Source organism: Cyanistes caeruleus, chromosome 7 (assembly GCF_971803275.1).
Source record: "Cyanistes caeruleus chromosome 7, bCyaCae1.hap1.1, whole genome shotgun sequence".
Lineage (NCBI taxonomy): Eukaryota > Metazoa > Chordata > Aves > Passeriformes > Paridae > Cyanistes > Cyanistes caeruleus.
Genome location: NC_141707.1, coordinates 41,151,670 through 41,176,452, shown reverse-complemented (window position 1 = coordinate 41,176,452; position 24,783 = coordinate 41,151,670). Strand labels below are relative to the sequence as shown.

At 40.5% G+C, this 24,783-nt stretch overlaps 1 protein-coding gene across 30 annotated transcripts in view; it reads right to left on the bottom strand.

Moving 5' to 3' along the window:
- The window catches only part of TANC1 (tetratricopeptide repeat, ankyrin repeat and coiled-coil containing 1), a 67,127-nt gene that overhangs the window by 28,625 nt on the left and 13,719 nt on the right, over positions 1-24,783 (bottom strand). For 6 of the 30 annotated variants that reach the window (XM_086896511.1, XM_086896513.1, XM_086896505.1 and 3 more), the window contains exons 2-4: positions 16,852-16,926; positions 4,870-5,073; positions 1,024-1,125 (exon numbers count right to left, since the gene is read on the bottom strand). In XM_086896511.1, the coding sequence (XP_086752637.1) occupies positions 1,024-1,125; positions 4,870-5,073; positions 16,852-16,912 (367 nt within the window). In that variant the 5' untranslated portion in view covers positions 16,913-16,926. Of the gene's footprint in view, positions 1-1,023; positions 1,126-4,869; positions 5,074-11,286; positions 11,390-16,851; positions 16,970-24,783 lie in introns of those variants that run through there. The other 24 variants (XM_086896517.1, XM_086896515.1, XM_086896506.1 and 21 more) reach the window with 7 other exon arrangements.

Genomic DNA, 24,783 nt, shown 5'->3' with positions numbered 1-24,783 from the left:
GCTACAGAGTGCCTCAGTGGGTGAGAGAAGTAGCTGCCCAGACTTAGGGATGAATTTTAGGAGAGGAACTATAAGGCCCTCAATCTTGGAAATTACAGTTTGTGAAATCATCTTCATTCTTCTCTCAAAATTAAAAAAAATATTACTATTATTACTAGAAAAATTATAATACCTGATAAGTCTGAGTAAACGCTAGGCATGCTACCAAATTCAGTCAGTAACAGAGACCAAAGCTAAGAGCCCAAGGTGTTGAAACCAGCATCCACTGTTAGATCCTTGAATAGCAGAACCTGGTGCTGACCTCCAGCAGCCTCAGCCTCACTACATGGGAACACAGCTCCGTGAGAGGAACACGGTCACCTTCACATCAGGGGATGAAGACTACATGCTCTTCCAGCTGGACCTAGAACTTTAATGCCAGCTCTAGAAGATGGCTATGACAATGAAGGCACAAAAGCAACCAGGGTAACTATACCATATCAAGTAGATGGTGAAAACAATTTCAAATAATTCTGGTTTTGCTACAAAGCATCTGTATTTTAGAAAGAAAACACTGATTTTTTTTAAACTGTAGTTTCCTCCAAAATTGAAACAAAAGGAAAACAAAAGGATTTTCACTTGAAACATCATCAATAATATCCACTGACCTTAATGAGGTTAGTTAAACTGAAAAATTAATCTAAGAATACATGACATATACTGAGATATGTGTCATGACATTCACTGTAAAAGGCACACTCTCACACACTAGTCAGATTTAATCATGAAACTTTCCAAGAATGCCAATTAGCTCTAGGGAAGTGGCTTCTCCCAGTTTTCCTAGCACAGAAGTTAACTGTTACTGCCTTAGCCAGCAAACTTTTACAAAATTTCTAACATGAAGAACTGCAAGGAATGCAAAGCTAGACGTTTGAGTCAATTCATAGTAAAAAACAAGTTCAGAAAAACACCACAAGGCCTTTTCTCTATGTGGCAGTGTGGACACTCACCAGGCAGGCACTCGCACACCCCGCACACACTCACCACTGGCGCTGGGCTCTCCCGGCTCCGGCCGCCTCTGCAGGGCCAGCACTGCCTCACCCGGCACCCTGGGGCTCTCCACATACTTGGGCTTCCTGACCGAACCTGCAATGGGAACAAGCTGAGCTTGTCTAACTCCACATGGACCATGAGCTTCCTATGTCCTGTATCTGTTCTCTATGATGTACAAAAAGTAGAGAAATTACTTCTTACACACACAGCTGCTATCACACAGATCAGCGAGCTGCTGCACTTCCACTCTCATGAGAAACACGCGCTCCAGGCTTTTCAGAACACCAAGTCTGCTAGAAAACAAACACAATGTATGTGGTGTGTAACCTGCATACTGCATGTAACCCCAGTAGCTGGTCTCCCCACTCTTCTCAGTGCTGATGTGTAACTCAGGACTACACCTTGGCTCTCAACTGTGCCTCCTCCTGCTCTGCACTTCCCATGCTAACAGAGCAAAACCCCTTCAGGGAACGCTGCAGAGGGACTGTGGGCCTGATGCCAACTGTCCCACATTGTCCTTGATACAGGGGCTTTCCCCTTCCTCAGCTCGGGTCTTCAGAAAACATCCTTCTCCTTGGTTCAGAGTTCAAGGGCACACCAGAGCTCTCTCACACTTTGTTTATTAAAACCCCACCCTATTATTTAGGCTGTGGCACTTCAGCCACATTAAGCATCCCATCCTTCCCTTTGGCAGCAGCCTCAGATGCTGCATTAAGTCTCTGAAAACTACATTGCTTTCTCGCTCTTTCTCCTGAGCACTTTAAGACCCGTGACTGCTTTTAAAGAAAAGCTGCATCTCTCCTCTGCAGCCTCAGGCTCCCAGAGTCCCACTGCCACACAGCTCTGAAGGCCCAGCCACCCCATCACAAGGTAACACACATCATTTCCCCAGAACCATCTGGCCAGACCCATCTGCTCTTTCAGATCCTCACCTACAAGTGCAATATGGGAACACAGTGACAACCTAATTTCTTAGCTAAGCAATAGTGGTCAGGAAGTGTCAGTCCTACATGAACACACATTTCTATCTCTAGTAGAGATTCTTGTGTCGATTTCACTTCTTACACCAACAGCTCCGCACCAACACCAGAGGGAGCTCTTCCAACGCTACTGTCAAACAAAAATAAGAGGCACTGGTCCAGGTGAAAAAGCAGCTAAAAATACATTCCTTTGAAACAAAATCACATTCTTTAAGGAGGCAATAGTCCACACCTGTCATTTGTAAGCAGAAGTATATTCAAACATATCAAAGTTGGGCAACAGAAAGCACTCATTCTACAAGAGCCAAAAAAACCATGCAGCAGTTGTAAAATTAGATCAGCACAGAAAAATCTTCAGAATGTATTTTTAACATTCATACTTTAAAATGTGGAGGAGACCCTTTACTGAATTTTTGCAAATTCAGGGGTTTTTTTGCAGTTCCTCACAAACTGCTGTGGAAGTGACTTACAGTACTTGCAAACCTGATATACAACACTACAACAAGTAGAAGAATTCTTGGTAAATTTATTTTCACGCACTAATCTAGAACAGGACACATGAATTAATCCTTGGATGAAAAGGATTAATTTAAATGTGAACTGCATCTGCAGAACAGCAGCTCTTTTCCAGAAGTATAGGATGGCTGAATCGGGTCTGATGGAAGGTTCATGTGGGACAGGGCTTCAGCAGCAGGGCACAGGAATCTCAGTAAGGGAAAACATAAACCCTGCTGTGCTCTCGTGACTGCTCCTTAGTGCCTGAGGCAGAAGCAGCCACTTGCTCTTTAAGAGCTCTAGATGGATTTTTCTTCCAGGAACTAACCCCAGCCTTTCCTTCACACCCTGCAACATCAGCAGGTGAATGCAACACTGCCACACACAGTGACTGCAATGTCTCCTTTTCACAGCTGCCTTTCTCCCTGGTGGACAAACACCACTCCAGTTTATCACTCTGACTTCTCTTCAGTGCCATTCCACACCGACAGTCATTCCTGCAGCCTGCTCTAGCTTTGTCCTAAACCTAGTGCAGATATTTAAAGCTGGTATCACCAGTTACACCAGTCTCCTCCCAAGGGGGACAAACTACAGATTTATACAATTCCATAATTGTATACATACATAATACATTTTTAAAGTAATTCATTGCTTTGCTAGAAATTCTTAATGCTTTTTTGACTGCAGAAGAGCTGATTTATCAAATCATTCCTTTCCCTCTTGTTGGCTCTAAGTGGATCTGTAGCTGTACTGATCCCAGGGACTGCCTGATGTGGGACCTTGGAGCTAGGACAGCTTAGTGCTGGCAGGAGGAACAGTCCCCAGGGCTCCCAAGGGTAGGGCACAGAACCACAGCCCAGGATGAAACCAGTTCTCCGACCTAGTCTAGTCTCAAGAAATAGGTATGAAGATTAATTTGCTTATTAATTAGAAATTTTAATTGAAGTTTAACTTCAAAACTTATTAAAGTTCTGTTGTACATGAATGCAAGACTCTCCCAGCAGTGACCTCTGGCATTCACTGATGGAAATTTATTTCCAAGGAAACCTTTCTCTGTTAAAGCATTATTGTATCATTAATGCAAGGAAAGCAGCAAATCATTATTTCAAGTGCAGCAGCAGCATCTTTCATTCATATCTTAAACTCCACAATCCATTTTTTTGGAACATCCCTTATAAATCAGTATTTTCATTCTTTTAGTTGAGCCTCCTATATCAGACTACAATCAACTATTACCCCTTTAAGATAACAAATACCGGTTTAGCTGCACACCTGTAAGATAACCAAACCAAACAATGTTCATTCTAGCTATGTAGTAGAAGAAAGATCCTGAAAGATCTGTAACTTGCTGTCATGCTAGCAAAACAGAGAGCTTTGAAATCAGGACATCAGTATAATCTTGTTACTACCCCTGCCCCAGATACTAGACAGCTAATTTATTAAATCATCTTCCATTAGCTAGAGTTTGGTGAAAGTCAAAGGAATAGCACAATGTTTGTCAGCCTCCTATCACCTGGTTAGGTCTTTGTACAAAATAATGATTTGTACAAAATAATAATGCATAAATGCCAATAAATTCCCAGCATTGTAGAATCTTAGGAAATCTTTTCCCTTGGCTGTGGGTCACAGTGGAATGACTTTGTAGCTATTGTGAATATGGCTCTTCAGTCACGACTCATCAGCTGTTCAGCACTCTCTGTGATGACAAAGCCCAGCTTTTGACACTGTTCCCAGACCTTATAAACTCTAACCTGTTGAGTGTCTCCACAGACAACAGGAACATGGACAGTTTCACTTGTCTCTTCCACCTCGACCCAACTGAACCCAAGCGATGCCAGTGTGCTGGAATGACTTCTATGTGCAGAATGCTGATAAAAGGAGCCCCATATTTAGCCTGGTTCCCACTCCAGTGGGTAAGCCCCACTGAGGACACAACCACTGAAAACTAACAACCTTCTTGTCATTTCCACAGCAATTTATCTATTAATACATTTGTATATGGAGATACAAGTAAAATAAATGACTTGTAAAAGCCACAAACACCACTCATTCTTACACTAACGCATTCACAAAGGCTTTTGCAGCAGTCCTCTACCTGATAAAATAACCATAAATAACCCGGTTTAATCATATTCAGATGCCTCAATACCAGTATCCGCAACACCAAATAGAATAATCTTTTGCCACATGAAATAATACATTCTATTTAATAACCAATTAGTTTTTCAACCTGGAAACATGCACTGCTCTCATTCTTGTTGCAAAAGCTTAATATGATTTTACTGTGTTATTTTATGCAACATTTATCAATAACTGCGTTAACATGTTACAAAGATTTTAGTTTCTCATTGTTTCATCTTACCTGGAGACTTCTTGTTCGCTCTGGTCTGCATCAGATAGGACTGGCGTGGCAGCAGAGGCGAGGACGGCAGTGACATTGAGACTCCTTTGGCCAAGTTGGTTCTGTAAGTGTCCTGGGAGCCTGGCTGCTCGCCAGTGGGCAAATCTGCATTGTGGCCAGATGTTGCTGTAACCTGCGAGGCATTCTCTGGGCAGCAGTCACCTGCTAAATATAACATTTTGTCGTCTATTAGGTGATGTGCCAAAATAAACAGCCTAGAGTTGCACTGAAATGTAAGCATTTAACACAAGAAAACATTTGCCAGCAACAATTGAGCATGACTACTGTGCCACCTCCACTGCAGAATCCAGACAACCACTGGGAAAATGTAAATACACAAGTAAGCAACGTTTTAATTTAATGTAATAAATAGAAAAAGGAGGAGCACTTTTCAGCTTTTCATCCTTAGGGTTAACATCAAGTTTCCTATGAAGAGAAAAATATTTCTTGAACTAAAAAGCTGTTCTAGCATCACTGTATTAGCATAAGAGTCAGGACCACCTGAAATACTGTTTACTGAACTAGTTAAAGAGGCTTGGGTTACTCCTTACATGCAATGAGAAGGTGGATTACTAATAGATAATACAGAGACGGGAAGTCTAACATTTGTTTTTTCACTTTCAGTGCTAATAGAGAGACTAAGGATTTTCTTTCTCTGTTCTTTTGAAAATTAAACTTCTACAACAGCCGACTCAAACACAGATTTAATATTGGTGATGTTATTCTTTATTTTTCAATACAGAATATGTGAGTTTGCTTCAAAAGGTGTTGAAAAACACAGAATAGTAATGCAACTAAATATGACTAAAAAATACTGTAATTCCTGTTAACAGCTTTTTACTAGACACATATCCAGATTGCAGCTTGGAATTTGTAAGTATTCCAGGAGGAATGCTGATGGGGGGGGTGGGAGTGCAAAAGGGTTGACACATCCCACTTGCAATTCCTTTATTTCTATTTTCCCTTTTATGATGGCACAATCTATGTCATTCATTGTCTTCTTAGTAGACTTTTACAGTCAATATACAGAGACACTACTGCATCTTAGCAATTTTTATTCCAACAGTACTCTGGTTTTTGGTTTTCTTGAGGCTGTGGGGAGCAGCCTTCCATGACTCAGATTCTGAGAGCAGTATGACTTAAAAGTCAAAAATCTAAAATGTGTACCACAGAAATTCCCCTTTTCAAACATTTCAATTCCTCATTTTACAATAAAGCCTTTGAACAACATTACCACCCACATCCCTGTGGTGTTCAGACAGAACAGCTCCTTGGAGCAAAACCCACACCTTGATAAAATCCAACTGTACTGGCTTCAGCCTAAGGGTGTTGTATCCTCAGTGCTGGTGAATGTGTTTGAACAGTGCTGTGCTCTGCTGAAGCAGGAAAACTCCTGTGTTAAGTGCAGAACAGTTATGGTACTATGGAATAGCAGTCACCTGTTAGACAAATATCATTCCAAGAAAGGAGGAACAGCACCCTGCTCCTCCAGGCCCTTTCTACAAAGCTGTTAACTCAAGGTAACAGATCAACACCAACATGGGAGCTCAGAAACAATGCACAACAGGAACAGCAGGGAAGCACCAGAGCACATACAGCAGAATCCCTGGAATGCTGCCCAGCCACAGGCACAGACTAGCTCTTCCCAAAACTCCCTGATGGCCCAAGAGCAGCTCCAGTGAAAGCCTGGCACAGCCCCCATCCCTCACTGTACTGGCCAAGGCTCCCTTCACTCAGCAGGAAGGGACAGGGCACAGGCACGCAGAACAGGGCACGCAGAACAGGGCACAGGGCACGCAGAACAGGGCACAGGGCACGCAGAACAGGGCACAGGGCACGCAGAACAGGGCACAGGGCACGCAGAACAGGGCACAGGGCACGCAGAACAGGGCACAGGGCACGCAGAACAGGGCACAGGGCACGCACAGCAGGGCACGCACAGCAGGGCACGCACAGCAGGGCACGCACAGCAGGGCACGCACAGCAGGGCACGCACAGCAGGGCACGCACAGCAGGGCACGCACAGCAGGGCACGCACAGCAGGGCACGCACAGCAGGGCACGCACAGCAGGGCACGCACAGCAGGGCACGCACAGCAGGGCACAGGACATGCTGCCCAGACTCCCCCAGGGACACTGTGGTGTCCCTGCCTTAGGGAGTGTCCTGGCCCTGCAGTGAGAGCCGAGCCTGTGGCACCTCAGACGGACCCACAGACATCACTGTGTCCCTGCACTGCAGAGTCCACACCCGCACCAGGAACCTCATCGAAGGCTGCCTCCAGCTCAATTACGTGTGGGATAATGAGGGCTGCCAAGCTTTTTAAATGCTTATATCATCCTTTCCTAAGTTTCTGAATCTATCCTGTAGATTTTATTTATTCCAATCCTGCACTTTCTACTTTGTGTAAACGGGACCAATGACTGATCTCCACATTTCATCCAAATAATAGGAAAATTTCTGTAACATATGTGGCTCTATACATGATAAGACTAACCCAAAATTACCAAGCTCGTGGGATCCACCTGGTAATAGATTATGCTTCCCACACAACAATTTAACATTAGGGAAACAACACTAGAAAAATGCATGAGAAATACCTGTCAAAATACAATTTGTTACAATGCCCAGATACTAGCAGATGCCACACAAACACAAAACCCCAATAACTTAAAGGTTAGTAATTTAAAATATTTTAACTACCAGAACAATACTTTAAAATTATATGACATTGCCTGGTATCTAGCAGAGTATAAACCAGGCTGTGTCAGTTCTGGAGTGGAAGGAAGATGACCTCTCATAAGTTTGTCAGTGTAAAAAAAGAACACATAAGGAAAGGTCCTGAGGTCCTGTGAAATCCCACTTTCATTTTTTTTGAAACCTCTGAGCTGTACATTCTCCACTGCCAAGCAGCCTCTGGACAAAAACCTTTCGTAAGCATCAATCAACACTGGAGTTCTTACTCAGTGGTCAATATAACCACACAAAACTGAAAAGTTTTAAAAACCACAGGCAAAAAGCTTGGAGAATGAAAAACAAATCCCATTTTAGCTGCACCTAAGGATGCAACTGAACGGCATACTGATTAACAAACTACTTTTCTTTTCCTTTAGATACAAAAAGATACAAGGACAACTGACTACAGTAATGATTTTGTAGATATCAAAGATTAATATTCTAAAAGAGAGCTTGAACTTTAAGATCAAACTAATCCTATTGAACAGGGAAGATAACTAAAATGGAAATCTTCACACCTGACTATATCAGTATTAAACATAATAAAATGCATGTAATTCTCCATTCTATATAAGCTGCTTAGAAACCAGAATGCCACCTACTTTACCAAAGTATGTGTAAACCAAGTTTGATGCAGATGTGAGAATTCAGATCATTTTTTAACGTGAAGGAATAGGACCACTACCTTTACAACAGTGAGAGCTAAACCAACGAACATGCAGCCTCTGATCCTGGATATTGAGAGCACCTGCAGAGAAAACTATGTTCCTATGTTCCTCAACAGCCCCTTCTGGGATAGCCTGGTTTGTCTTTGTTATCATTAACCTTTCTACTAAAGTGAAAGAAGACTCTCAGCCCATTTAAGAAAATATCTGATACAAAATTGTGCTACAACAGAAGAAATCTGTAATTCTGCTTTAGATGCTTTAAAAAGAAAAAAAATGCAGGATGCTGTTGCTGACCAAGGCTCCGTGTGAGCCCCACAGAGTGAAAGCCACCACCACACCCAACACTCCGGTGTCATTACACGTTACCACTGACAGTCTTAAAGGTCACTCTGCTTCACAGGACATGTTCCACCCTAACAATATTAAGAAAAGATGCGACCTTCCAGACAAGTTCAGAAGGAAACTATATGTGGGAAAAAGAAAACAGCTGTAAGTACAAGGAAAGCCATCCAACCTGGAAAGCCCCTTCCAGAACAAGGCATCTCTATGTCTAAGCAGTAAGAAACTGTTCAAGGATTACCAAAACGAGTAGGTTTGATATTCTTTCAATAGAACTGACAGGCAAGTACACAGAACTCTGTAATATGGCTCAGTGACAGAGTATAAGGTGCTTAATTTTTATTGTAAAACACTAAGCACTGCCCTTGAAGGGTTGTGTCTTTCAAAATTGGAATGTTTACATGTGTGTGTGTGTGCTTGTACACACAGACAGCCCAGCTCTGGGAAAGGGCAATCCAGGAGATCCAGGAGGTTTGGGGAGTCCAGTGTCCCAGTCTGTCCAGTCAGGACAAGGCCAGCCAGTCACACCACTACCAACACTGACCAGGAGCTGCAGAACCATTCCTGCCAAGTGGAGCCATCCATAGCCAGCCTTCTGGGACAGGACACAGGCTGCTGGCATGGAAAACCCAGGCATGAGGGGAGAGCAGCATTTAATTCTTTTACTCTCAAGACTCTGGGAAGACCAGAAAAAGAGAGAAACTAGCATGGAATGGGAAGAAAATGCATTATGGCCTGAGTAAAGGAAGCAGTGATGTGCACTGAGAGAGAAACGACCCAGGAAAAATTAGAATAAATGGTTTAAATGGCCAACCTTTGACAATTCTGCTCGTACTTGACATTACTTGCTCACTTTCTGATGTTTATTTCTGCACCCTGAATTACTTTATCAGTACACAAAATATTAATGTTCTCCTGTAGCTCTTAAAAAACAATCAATTTTTATGGAAAACAGTGAAAAATAGAGGTTATTCAGACCACCAAAATAATTTGCATATGTGCTTCAAAGGCGGGATCTTTTTTTTGAGTGGGGTGGTTTATATGTACATGGAATACATCACTGGAATTAGTTTCTAAAAAGACATTCACCACATTATATACTCTGTGCTCAGCAGAAAAGCTTAAGCTCTTAAATAACTGACAAGAGCAGCTGAAAGTGGGCAAAGCAACACAAGATAATCAAAACCAGCTCCATAATTTAAGCATGAAACAATGCTTCTTCTGTTACAAGATATTTTTAGAGTAACAACAAAAAGTCAAACTGAAACTTAGAAGTATTCCATTCCAAGTTCAATGTTCCAGACAGTGAATGTGTACTTTATGTACCACAAATGCCCTTTGCTCTTAGAATTCAAAGCCTAATATCACAGAGCGTTTGGACGAAAAAAAGACAATTGAATGTACATATTTAGATTTAAAAAGGCAAACTTATTTAGTTTTCCAGAATGGTACCCGAAGCCTTGATGCTCTCAGCTGTGTTCAGAATGTATCAGTAAGAAATGCTGAATGAGATTTAATGCAAGACGGGGTGTTAAAACCTGCATTTAGCTGACCACTGTCAGCTGAGAATCAAACCTTTATTGTTACATGCAAGTAATTCTTAAAATTCAGTTTTAAAATAAATATTAACTAGGTCTGGCACCTGAGTCTTAGGAAAAGGTCTTCTGGTCTTAAGAAAAGACTAGGCTTTTCTGGACAGCAACTTCACTTCTCTTTTGAGAGCAGTAATTTAGTTGTCACTAGCAATAAAACAATAAGTAAGTAATAAGCCCCCCCCCTCCCAAACAAAGAAACAAAACAAACAAACAAAAAACCTCCAAACCCAGTGCCAGTGAATTTCAGCACATTTCTGTTGACCATTCCAAGTGCTGCCCCAGAGCTGCACATCAGGCTTGTAACAGGGGCTGAGAGGGAGAAAGTAAAACAGGGACAGTGGAACTTTATATGAGCGATCACAGCCCAAGCCTTTGAAAGTCATTATACTTATGCAGAAGAATATTAAGAACAATCTCAATTTCTAAATTGTATCTGATGATTTGAATAAAAAAGAGGCAATTCTGAATTCACAGATTTCATCCAACTTGTTCAGTATACAATATTGCTAAAGGGAAAAGCAGGCAAACAAAAGTAACTAAGGATATGCCAATCTACAGTGGAACATAATGCATAAATAAAGCCTCCACTCTATGCAAACATTCAAAAGTCTGTACACTCATACTTGAGTCAAAGACACTTACATGAAGATACCTGAACACAAGAAGGAAACTAATGCAAATGCAAACTAAGTCTCAAAGAGTGTTGTAAAAATTTAAGTCTGATCTACCAGATCTGAATCAAAGACATAAGAAACATTTATTAATATGAATCCCTTTTACAGACCAAATAAAAAAAAATCGAAATATGCAGGCAATTACTGCAAGTCTGATGTATACTAATCCACAAGTACTTCAATAACTTTTATTTCAGAAATCAAAACCATCCATCCTGTTTCTCCAGATTCTCTGTCTTTAAAGCACTACATTGCTACATTCTAAACATTATCTTTTTGTTGGCATAATATGTCCCTTGTTATTTGACCACTGCTATTAATATCTAACAAGCCTTGAAGCTACAAAACCTAAAAGTCCCAACTACTTACCACACTGAATTTCTACTGACATCAATGAAGTTTCCAGGCATACCATGTATTACATTTGATGTTCAGCTTCTGATGGGATTTAGTGCAGGAAGAACACTGCAAACTAAGCACAATACTGCCATTATTCGTGTTCCTTCAGGCCTGATACTGGGTCAACAGAACGACAATGCTCATGCTACTACAAAGGCATCTGAAATAACTGAGTATATACTGTAGAAATTTAATATACAGGACTTTATTTTCTTTTTAAATTGAAGTATGTTACATGTATTTTATACTGAATGAGCTTTTGTTTAGTAAGTTAAAAAAAAAAATCAGATTCTCAAATGCAGGCAAGTTGCTGACTTCGGGACAGTTAAAGAAAACAAATGTAATTATATACTGGAAAGCAGCTGGCAGTACAGAAACCCAAAAGGAAATACTAATACAAGCTTATCTCCAAAACATTTTTAAGCATTTAAGAATGAGTAGCTCTGTAGAATTTCTAAACCAATCATAACTAAAAAGTATTTTTTGTTTATATTCTGAAGCTTATTATGTATATTCTTTATACATAATAATGTGATGATATCACATCATCATGGGCATAGACAGGACTTACAGGTAACCTGGTAGAACTTGAACAATAGTCTTCTGGCTCTGATTGTTTGAACTGTGTCACTAACATACAAAATTTCTATGCTATATTAAAATAAAAACAGCCAGATGGTTTCAGCTGAGGCTAGAGGCGGAAGATATCCTTGTGGTTACAGAAGTCAAGTTAAAAAGCTCAAGGAAATAAAACTGGACAACAAGTAATCCTCAACTATGAGAAGACAGGAGAGAGAGCAGAAACACACAGTTCTGTGGCAGGCAGAAAGAAACACGGAGCAGAAATAAGACAAAGAGCTGAGATTACCTTCTATCTAGAATATAACATCCATTATAAATCTAGAAAATGACATCCATTAACAAAGTAAAGCAAAAGACAAAGAGCAAGGAAAGAGAACCTGTGCCCTCAGCAGAGGTCACAGGGTGAGACAGCTCTGCCAAGTCCCACTGGAGAGACCCCTCCTCAGGAATCTCCAGAGGACTTGGAAACTTTGGAAGAGTTTAAAGAGATAGTATTTATTTGATGACAATAAGCTAACAAAAAGGAGAAGGCACCACTTTTTACTTTGTTTCTGAGGCTGACTAAAAACCTTGAGAAATAAGGGGAAACTGAAGGAGTAACTGCTGTACATTTCCAGCTCAACATAAGTGAGCTCAATGTAAACACACCAATTACTTTCTGGGACACAAAAATTAATCTTCCTGTTTACCCTCTTCCTGCTTGGTTTCAAACATTCCCCAAATAGTTTTCTGTTACTTTAAGGTTACAGGTGCAGACTGTGGTTTTTTTCCCCTCAGGTTCTGTCCTTTAGCAAGTGTGTACATCACTAATGCAAGGAAGGACAAGAGAAAAGAAAAATCAACTATAGTTATCTCTATTGTATGGAAATAACTATGTCTGAAGAGCTGTAAAGAGGTTTCTTCATCTGTAGAAAACCAGAAAAAATCTGGGTGCAGAAATAGTTGTATGTCCCTCTGAAAATCAGGCCTTTCAATATTGTTTTCATAATTGCTAGCCACTTTCCCAGGAAAGTAACTATAAACATAGATGTTTATACATTCCATTATAGATATACCTTTTAATGGATGTCTCTCACAGCCAGTGTGGTTGGGTAGGTGGTAACCTGACTATCCAATCCCTGGTCATTATTGAAAATCTATAAATATCGAAAGAACAAATAAACCTTCTTCTTCCATCACACTTCAAGCTGTGTCTGTGTGAATCATTTTGTGTCCGACAGTAACAGTCGTGTGTCTGGGTAAAAAAAAACTGGTTTGTTTGAGATTTTGTTCATTTGGCACATCTGTTTACCTAAGTAGGATACCAACCACCTTGTCTTCAAATCCACATTTAGAAATAACTTCCGTAAGTTTTGCTTGTAAAAACTGTTCTACACATAACTTGCTGCCAGCACAGCTCTTTTCACCTGTGTTCATATATGTTTGCACAAATTGATAATTACACATGTACATGTGTAAACAGCACATATGTTGTTTAAACTAAACAAAATTTAACGAAATTAAAAAAAAAAATTCTTCATTTAGATTTTATCTAATTCTACAACAGCCACCTACCTACCTACCTCTCAATGCTTCCCAGCCACATCTAAATAAACCCGTTTTGACAAAACAATTACTACTGAAGCAACTGCAGGGTCTGAGCCCAACTATGTATCTCTAATAGCTGCTTTTGGTGCTGCCTGAGGCATTCTTTTTCCAGAAGTGACATTCCCATGTGACAGCCTTCCACCTGATCAAGGCAGAAGTTATCTCGACAAAGATATTCTACCACTCGTCAGCAGAGCACTGCAGTCTCTCTCATAGCATCAACACTAGTTCTTGCAAACCTCTTTTTCAAGATAACCCTGAATTTAAGAATCTATTAAAACCTGCAATCAACATTCCCAGCAGCTAGATTTCAAAATGATATGCACAGCTTCTGCTCTTAAGCCTTTATGTCAGAGAAAATGACAAATTCTAATATTAAAATACACACAAGCTACTGCTACAAAAAGTACTAATTTCTTTTTATCCTTTAACCCTTTCACACTTTTTAGTATTACAGCTGTGCCTGCCTTCAATCCAGAAAAAAGCACCACGATTCCTACTCACACTAGTTCCATAAGCCTACCAGCTGTAAAACCCATAAAATAGAGTTAACACACAAACAGGAAGTTCTATTCAGTCAAACAGGAATCATCCCACTCAGCTCTAAATGACGCAGACTTCCAGGCGTTCCTTTCATGCAGCCCATGGGACAACTGGGGTTACTTCAGTTGAAGAATAAGCTGTTGCAGTTTAGCCTAAACCCCTTCCAATTTTACTCCAAATGGTCACATGTGGTCAAGGCGCAGCTGCAACTCATCACTCCATGTCCCTCCTACATGGGCTGGGCTGCCCACTATGACCCATGGAGATTTTACTGCCTTCCAGCTCCTCAGCATCACTCCTAAACCATGAATACACTGAAAAAAGACCATGCAGTCTTCCCAGTTGTGTTCAGGGTGGCCTTACTGAGATGCGCTGTCTTCTTCCTCTCACATTTGGAGGCTCTGAAAAACCTAAAAACTTTTTTCAAAACTTCATAAGCAAAAAGATCGAGCCCATGTGCTCACACAGCCAAGGAAGCATCTAAATTTACTGCTGCATTCCTCTCTGCAATGGTCTGAAGAATGTTAACGTGGCCATGACCAATCTCATCTCTCCAGTCCACTCCCATCGCTGAGGTGCATTTCTGCTCTCTTCAGAGAGCAGGAAATTTTAAGCTGTTGTTGCTATTCCATATCCAAAGGGCCACAAAATGGGAAAACTCTGGAGTCAAACAAACCCTTCAGTTTCTCTCTGTTTTCAGTTCACAGACCAGGGAGATGAGCAAGCAAAAATAAACTCTACAAAGACTAATGTTCTTTGCCTTGCTTCACATTTTTTCTAGAAGTGGAGAAATGTCTTACAGCTGAAATAATTGGAATGTCCTCTGGAATAGCAGAGAAAGCTAATAAACTGGACATAAGTCCTGTTTATAAGTTTATATACCGATTTATATACCAGGTAAGTCCTGGTATAACACAGAACAGAATAAAATGCACACATCTCTCTTCAGACTTTTCAAACACAAAAAAAAAGTGAAAATCTCTGAAATACAATGTATAAATTATTTACTTTACTTTAAAAAGCTGTTCCTGAACTTCTGCTTGCTCTATCTCTCACCAGTCACTCATTATTCACCAATTTTTACCAATGCTTAGTTTCCATAACATCTAATTAATACATGAAACTCTAGAGCCCTTCTTAAAAAACAACAAAATCCCAAACAAATAAACATATCCACCAAACCAAAAATTAAACCAAAAAGCTTCCCACGCTCTAAGTCTTCCCTTGCTGGCCAGAAATACAGCAGCATTATATTTGCAAAAACAGAGAGAAATCTTCTTTTGCACACACTAATACAGACAGATGTCATGAGAGCCTAAAATAAAAAGCCATGCTTTCCAACCAACAGGAAAAAGGTTTTTCCAAGATTCAGGTTTTAATCAAAGCCTGGTCAGGGCTCCATTCTAACCAGACTGATTTTCCTTTTGTGCCAAAATCAACTTCCATCTAGTATTTTAACAAAAAATGTACCAGTGAAAGCCTCACCACAGGAATCTTTAGCCCACTCTGTTTAAACAGCCCCAGCTGCTAACTTCAAGTCAGCAGCACACACAAATGAACAGGATGCCTTTCGTCTTGCTCTGCGATCCTTTCTGTACATCTCTGATCTATCTTGATGTTTTTTCTAGTCAGCATAGCTCCTACCATTCAATCATTTAGAAAGGAATTGTGGCAGAGTGCAAACTTCACAAGACCACAGAAATTTCCTGAAGAACAATACATTACCTGCCAGATGAACTCAGAACCAGTTTTTGCAAAATAACAGTGAAAATACCTTCCCCCCTTGTCAGACTCAGTGTAACTGTATAGTTTTAAAAGCTGCAATTCAAGACACATATATAACTTGCTTTCCAAGCAAACAGGACTGTGTTGTATTAAAGGTTCCAATAAACAAGGATGTGGCAGTTTTATTATGCTCTGTTCCGTATACATTTAAGAAATATTCAGATTTATTTGTATTTTACTCTGGGAGTAAGAAGTTCATGTTGCCAAAGAGCATGAATTTACTCTTATGGATAATTTAGGATTCAAACTCATCAGAAAATCAAAAACGTTAGTCTACATTAATGTAATTTGGAAAACCAGTAACTTTCACTCAGGTCCTGAGCTTGCCAGCCACTGCAGCAAAGACTTCAGCATGGCTGGCACAGAGCAGGCAGCTTCACACCAGTCACCAACACCTGCACATCTACAGCTACTGCTCCTCCTCATCAAGCATTGCTGGGCCTTCTCTGCCCTTGAAAATAGCAATGAGAACTCTTAGTTACTACCCTTCTTCCTGGAAAGAAATGCAGGTAAGTTTATGGTTATTTAATGCAGGTAAATTTATGGTTAATAGTAAAATGAGTTTTATTTAAAGTAAGATTTGTTGACAGTGATTACTTTTACCTTCAAAAAATCTCTAGTGGAAACACAAACTAGAACATAAGAGAAATCTGACAACCAGCTCAAGAACTTTACACTAATTCAATAATTTTTTTCCAAAAGCCACAGATAAAAATTATATTGCCCACAATACATAACCAGGGTAAGCAGTTTAAAGTGCATTTCTGCAGCTGAGGGCTCGGCAGGTCAGGCCCTGGGCTGTGTGAGCTGGCTGCACAGCACACACAACCTGTTCTCAGTACCTCCAGGACAACCACCACGACCAGCTGCCCACTGCAGATGCAGGAACAGGTGCACTGGAGCCTCCTGAGGACCTGCAGCTCCTGCTCCCCAGGCAGCAGCTGGGGGGGCGGGCAGGGAGCTGCCCCTGTGACGGGCAGCCCTGGGTTTGCAGTGCTTCACTCATTGGGGTATAAAACATTGCAGTAATATTCATACCTGGGTCTTTCTTGGTCCCTTTGCCACCCTCTCGGCTCTTTTTCAGAACGGCCTTTAACATTCTAAATGTTGCTCCTAGAGAATAATGGAGAGAAACAAAAATAAATGCAATGTCCATCCACACAAGTCAAAAAATAGACAGGATCAATACAAATAAAACAGTGAGGTAATTGCAAGGAGATTTTTGGTAGTCACATTTATTTCTTACAGCATCACTTGGTTAAGCAAAGTACTGATGCATGAGGAATGTTTCAATACTTGAACTAAGCAACTAAAAATTTGCTGTCTTCTGGTACAGAAAAATAACGCAGCATTCTCCACATTCCACATCCAATTGCAGTTACAGGGCTAAACCTGAGTAAGATGCTGTAAGACACTCCAGCAAAAGTAAACTAAAATCAAGCTCTAACTCCTGACTGGAGTTCAGCAGCCTGGTGTCAGTTGGGAATGCCAACTGCAAGACTGTAGAGCAGGGATAACAGCAGGACGTGGTACCACCCCCCATTCTGTCCCCACACACAGCACACAGGGGAACTGAGCAACAAACTCCTCCATCCCCACAAGGCTTTAACAGTTAACCTCAAGTGAGCACCAGCTGCAGATTTCGGAGCATGTATGAAGAGTAAGAAGTAAAAGTAGGAAGTAAAAGAAAAATAAATTTGGGCTGATAAAACTGAAAGACAGTTCTTTCACCCAGTAACTTCAGTTACAGAGCAAGGAAAGAATGAAAGGAATTATGAAGAGCACTTCTTTCTCAAAAAGCTTTCTAGGAGCATCTGTGAATTGTAATTTCATTTGTTTTCTCTATTGAAAAATTCAAAAGGTGTGAAGAAAGTAATCTATGTGGTAGCCATGTGTACATGTCTGTGTAACAGACTGCCAAGAACCCCACATGAAATCAACAGGAAAAGCAAAAGCCTTCCATCCAAAAACTATGGATTCCGCAGAAAGTTCTCTTCATTTGATAAAATGAAGCTAAGAAAGAGAAACCAGTACAACAGAATTCTTCAGCTCTGATGAATAACCTGAAGTACATACAACTAACAGTAACCAGAAGACTGGAAGGCTTCCAGAGCCTGGATCATCCTCCACACACGGCTCTGCCACAGCTCCACGCAGGTGACAGGCAGGCACGCCAAGGGCTGTCCCCAGCCGGCAGGGACAGCGCAGGGCTGGGGGCTGCCACTCCCTGCGGCCACACATGGGCACAGGGCAGCGAGTGCCCTGGGACAGAGCTCTGCCGGCACACGGGGCTCCGGCACCGCAGCACCGACCGACACCGCTGCCAGGGCCAACACGTCCTGCAACACCTTCAGCTGCTTCCCAAAGGATGGAAATTCATCAGCCCTCTCCAATTTCAGAATCAAAAAAATTGAAAAAGATCACAAACACACCCCCAAAACTGGATCATCTAACCAAATAATGAAATAAATACACTAAAAGGAAGCAAATTATGATTACTTACTGGATACAAAGCAAAATAAATGTTATCAAAATAAGCATACAAAACCATCCACCATGTCAGCCTGAATTATGCAATGGTAGAACCTGAAGCTGTTAATTAAATTCAGAATCCAGGAAAGGTATTTTACCTAGAGTAGAGTGGCAGGCGGAAGAAAAAAAAGAAGACCTGAAAAGTCACATATTATATTTAACTTTCTTATTTTGCAAATACGACAAGTATGAATTTTCTATTAACCAGAACAGACAGGCTTGATATAGAACTGAAACTCTATAGTACATGTCATTCCTATTCTTAGAATACAGATAAGGGTTAATGAGAGACCATATAAAAGGAATCGAGGACAATTCCATCCTTGATTTTCTCTTCTTGGAATTGAGGCCGATTTCCCTACTGTGCAAAGAGTTCTTAAAGGATTTATTCCAACACAGAACAGAACAGGTACGCAAGATGGTCGCTTATTCAGATGCCTACTACCTGGAAATAAAGTCTAGCTCTTTCCTTTTCCCCTATAAAATGAAATGCAAAAATGAAAGATAAGCACTTCCAAAGCAACTGACCTTTTGCTACATGAGTTATGCACAGAGAGAGAGCTAATCCTAAGGGCTGCAACAGCAAAGCAATAGCAGGACTCTTTGTTTGCAAGCTGAAAGGTGTAGAAAATAAGCTATCTTCTGAAGTAATGCTAAAGCCACCACCTTGGATCCAGTACAACATCATTCGCATTCCAGAGCGTGCAGGTGAACGCTGAGGGAATGAGCCAGCTTAGAAATACTACAGACTGTGTTACTTAAAAAATAAAAAAACAAACCCAAAAGATATACCAAAGTTATCTGCACCTACTGTGATGCTTATTGATGTACATCCAAAAGCATTTCAGCCTCAGGTAAAGTATTTCTTCATACCCTATATCATACCATATATCGCTCACACCTCAGGAACACCAATTAAAGTGAATGGCAATAGTGTGCATTTGTAATTTCTCATCCCTTGAACCAGGCACAAGGTATTAGATCTTGTTTTGTTTTAAAGATAACTGTTTTAATAGGATATTTTCCAGTAATGCTGGCACACTGTCTAAGTACACTGCACTTCCTCTCTCTTCACAGCTAAACTGAAGTAGAATCACTCCCTGACTCAGACTTCAGGAACCCTTTCAGCTACTGCAATTGCTTCACTTTGATAAAGTCCAATTTACATTTTCTTAATTCCAATTTTTAAATTCTGCCATGAAATCACTTGTTTGTGGTTTTTTAAAAGATTTGAAAACTATCATCCCCATTTTAAAATGGGTATTAGATGTGGACTTGTTATCCCAGAGTGCTAATAATAACACCCAACAGAACCCTTCTGCTTGTTGAATTAAAGACCCTGTCAGCTGCTGACAAGGGTGGATTCCCAACTGACACCAAGAGCATTTTCAAACATGCTGTCCTCCCACCAGTTCAACTGTTTGTCTTCAGATGCAGAAGACATTCCATACAACTGCTTCCTGCTCAGAGCATGAAGGGAATGGGCAGAAAGACCCTTGATCCAAGAATTTATAATGATCAGCTTTTTTATGAACAAGTCCAAAATATTGTCAGCTTTATAAAACACAAGTCTTAGGCACATGGAAAGAGTCAGGAGCACAGGCACATGCTGCAGTTCATTTCTCAACCTTTATAAACTAAGTACTTCATTACCTGAAAACCAGAGATGGAAAAATCCCTCCACATTTTCACCCAGCCTGCAACTCTATCCTTAAAACTCAGCAACTTCCTTGCATGGGAATGTTTTCAATGTAAAGCTGCTACTGAAGATGCCAGCATCAGGAACAAGATGATTCACAGCTCTTGTTCCACCTCCCTTACCCTTCCGAGAGGGTTATTTTCAAAAGTCTACCCACAGGAGTTCATCACCACTGCAGAGGTCAAATAAACTAATCCCACATGGCAGGTGAGCACCTGAGCTAATGCCCATGAACTCCTGACATTTACACTCTTTACATTACTACCCACAGCTGTGTTCAAGCTTCCATATTTAGATCCTGAAAAGCAGTTAGCACTTTTTTGCAAAGAAATAAAGGGGAGAACATCTTAGTCTACTGTCTGCACAGAAGTACTTATGGATTTGCCATCTTTCAGGATGAGACTTAATAAACACATACTTCAAATAAGCTGTATTTTTAAAGTGTATTTTGCATTTTTGAATCCAAAGATTTAAACATTTCAATCCCAAAATCCTCAGCTTCAAAAGAAAACTTCATTTAGTCAGAACTGCTTTCACTGCCTACAAACACATTCGGCGTGTCATTCTATGTGTCGCACAGAAAAGTTCCAACAATTCCCTTTGCTGGTAAATTCAAAATCCTTTAGCTGAACTTCAGATTTCAAACAAGAGGATTATACTGCAAAAAACAATACTTAAAGGAGCAAGGTATTACTCATATAACAAATCAAGAGAGTAAAAACAAAAAAATCCTTTAAAATGACTACATTTTGGGCCATCAATACCTAGCATTTTGTAATAAACAGAGGGCATATCCCCAGATATGAGACTACTAATTCATGAATGAACAGACATTTGAAGAGTGTTTTTATTTTTTTTAAAGATACAACTTCCAGTGAGATATATTTGTGTTATGATAATTCAAATGCATGAATGAAAATGATAAAGCATAATACTGGAGAGGTCTGTTCCTGACCATTTGTCCCTAAATCCAAGTAGAAAGTGGCATAAATAATGTTTCCAACAGGCTATATTTAGCCAGACCCACTAATGTTATTAATGAAATATTTTTATATAATACTGTAAACAATTATGGTCTTTACCCTTTGTAGATGTTTCTTATGCAGAAAGATCAATACAGGTACAAATATAGATACAAAACTGACAAGCTGTAGTACATTAGCGTCATTTGCTCTTCACTCAATCATCTAGTTATTATTAAACTTGCCTATGAAATACTCCACATTTTCTCCCTCTCATCTGACCCAGTGAAAACTATGCAGCATTTTAAAAGGAAACTGCGGAACAACAGCAAGGTTTCCAGTTTGCTGTTCACTTCTGAAGTGGAATTATGCCCTGAAGCACTATTAAAATACAGTAAGAGGTGAAAGACGAGGAAGTGTGAGAAAAGCCTCATTATCATGTTAGCTGTAAGAATGTGCTTTTGCAGTAGTTTTTTTCCCACCAGTCTGGATCTAGATTTCATTTCCCAGATGCCATAGATGTAACTATTCTGCCCTGCAATCACCCAGTTTTCTGCTACGTTACTCTTACCAAACTGCTGATTATTTTGGCCAGTGTCCCTGAGGGCTGCCAACTCAGGGGAAAAGCTGGTTGCTTCACTTGACTGCTGTCCAGAAATCTTGGGCAGGTGCCAGACACTGCAAAAATGACTCTTTATCACCATTTCAGAGATTACTGCTCCCCAGCTACTTGTTACTACCCTGAAGCACTGAGGACACTGATCTTCACTGAAAGCAGATGGAGAGCCCTCACAAGCCAGAACTACTCACTCCAAGGATCAAAAGCCCTTGCTTGAACCAACCCTCATGCAGATGGAGAATCACAGTGGAATCACCTGTTTGGCTGCACTGGGAAAGAAAAGCAGCAGCTGTCAACACAACCTGAAAATATTATCTGTTCACAGCTTTTTCTTGTATGAAAAATATCTGACCACAGCAGAAGTGTTTTAGACTTTTTATTCTATATTTTATTCCCATTCTTCTGGGACCCTCCAGAGAACACAGACTACAAGCCATCTACATTTTCTAGAGTTTTCCCTTTCTTCAGTTCTTACAGAACAAAATGTAAGCAAATGAATCCAAACAAAACCCCAGACCAGGTCAGTATTATGCCCAGGACACAAGAGGTGACTTTTTTTCATCATCACAGCTACTTTGCAGGTTTTCAATGAATCTAGTATGCCTGAGATTTCTATTTTTTTAAAGAAACATCGACTAATACAGACAGCTGTACTTCCTTGAATGAAAGGAAGTCTATTCGTTTTAGCTCCTTATCATATCTAGTTCCAAATCTCCTATATTTTTCATCCTTCTTATCAGGTATTTTCAGGATTTTACTACTCTCTACTTTTTCATGGAATTTTCTTCCTGTTTTACTAATAACTTTCTCCTAACACTACAGATCTCTGTTTAAACATGGACCAGAACATGCACCTGTATTTGGTGTCAATCTTTTCTCCCCCATGTCAGCTACCCTTACAAATTCTGGGACAGTATGTTTTGTATAAACCCTAATTATAAAATATCTGATCTGGGAATGTCTGGGAATCACAGCCACTCACTTTTTCTATAAATCAAATGCAGAGCTCCATCCATCATCTGTACACAAACAACATAGTACTTACTCCCTGCTTCATAGGCAGAGATGAACATATTTATTACTAAGTAAACACTTTTGAAGATTTTCATGTGGCTTATAAAATATACTACTGTGATGTCAAATTGTTGTTGATGTTTTCTTTCTTGGGATAACTATTGTTACCTTTAGTTACTAGAGGTAGAGTGGTGTGTGCAACAACAGCTTGCGATATCCAAAGTGACAGAAAGGAAATATTAGGACTCATTAAGACTTCTTTCATTAGGGCAGAGTCACAGAATGGCTGAGGTTGGTAAGGACCTCTGGAAGTCATCTGGTCCAGCCCCTTGGTCAGGGCAAGTCACACAAGAAAATCTTGGAAACCTCTATCAAAAATGCAAAGCAAAATTACTTCCTTCAGAGAACATTACTGTCTAAATGGGCCCCTGCGCTGGTTTTGGACTAGACAGTTAGTAACAGTTAATGTAACGTGACAGTACCTCCAGCAACCCTCCTCCTCCTAAAAAAAATAACAGAAAAGCAAGTGCTAAGTGACCCTAAAATATGGGAGCAGGAACACAAGGAACACAAAGCTCAAACATACTGGACTGTCCAGGGCACACTAGCACAATTGCACAACTACACACACACAAAAATAAAGGGTATATATCTTTGTAGACAAAATAAATTTGCAAACTTTGGAACTAAACATTAGCATTTTTGAGGATGCCTAAAGAACAGAAATTTAAGTCACATAATCCAGAAAGTATGTTTGGTATCTATATATATACTGCCTCTTCAACCTCAGAGCATCTCAGAACATATGCCAGCTCACAGCAGCCTGCAGGAAGGGGATCAATCTTATTTCCATTCCACCTAGGAGGAGCAAAGCCCCGTTTTCTCAAGGTCCATGGAGCCTTTACAAGACGGCCAGTGGGGTCAGCCCCGTGCTCCTGCTGCAGTGTGCCAGATGTGACCCACCTTCTCTGTGCTTACAGAGGAGATGACATAGGAAAAAAGAAGGATCTCATAGCAGCTACAGAAGGAAGAAAAGCCACTCCCCTGAATCACAACGGTTAGATTAGCTTGGCTGTTTCCTGATTGGAAATGAGGCAAAACAAAAATCTTACTCTCCCTGCTTTCCACTGCAGATCCTGGGATGCTGCCTTTTTCTGTCTCCTGTGAAATGTAAACCTTCCATTTTTAATTACCTGCTTGTGTTATTCTATGGACTGGACTCAGGCATTCTTCTGCAGTAGTGTTTCCACTACAGGGAAACACTCTAACATCCATGTTTTCCCAACTCCTTTTCCCTTGAAGCACTTTTCATTTTAAGAAATGAAAGACCTTGTTACAGCACTAATATCAGCTGTTTGCACGTTCCTGACAGGTGGCACCTGCCCCACTGGGATCACTCACACGGCCTCCCCCAGCCCCAGCCTGGCATGTGTGGGCTCTACACACACAGACCCCAAAGAAGGCAGATCATGCACATGAACTAGACACTTTCAGACAGGCTTTAGGTGTAACTCTTTGTCAGCCACTGCAGAGCTCAAATTAAGAACAAGAACATGGAATACCCAGAGCATCCCAAAGTTCACTCAAGAAAAATTAAAGGCTTGTCCATACAAGGGGGAAGTGCCTCACATTCACATCCTCCCCCATCCTGCAGTAACTCCCTGGTGTAGACAAGATCCTACATGCTCTTGCCAAAAATATGAAATACCCGGCAAGACCACATTTATTAAAATTTTACAGTTGTCCTGTTGTTTTCAGTAATTAAATAACCAAGCACCACTAAAGCTTCTAACTCAGACGCCAGAAAGCATTCCTTCCGTAGGCAAGTGTCCAAAATAAATAAATTTAAATCCTCACAACCAGAATTTGACTACTAGTGGAATACAAATTTTTATACTTAAAAAAAAGTAATTATTCATTAAAATCTTAAGTCTGTGTAAATCTTTACAAGTTTGCCAAGACACTATATACACTACCTGCTCCTGAGATGCCTACAAGCCTGCTGTACGTCCCATGAGTCGAGCACACTGATATACAAAGAGAAGAGATGCAACACCAACAAGAACTCACTCAGCTCAAAATCCTGCCAACAGAAGAAAAACTGCAAAGAAACAAAATTCAATTTTTCTCCTGGGGAAGACTGA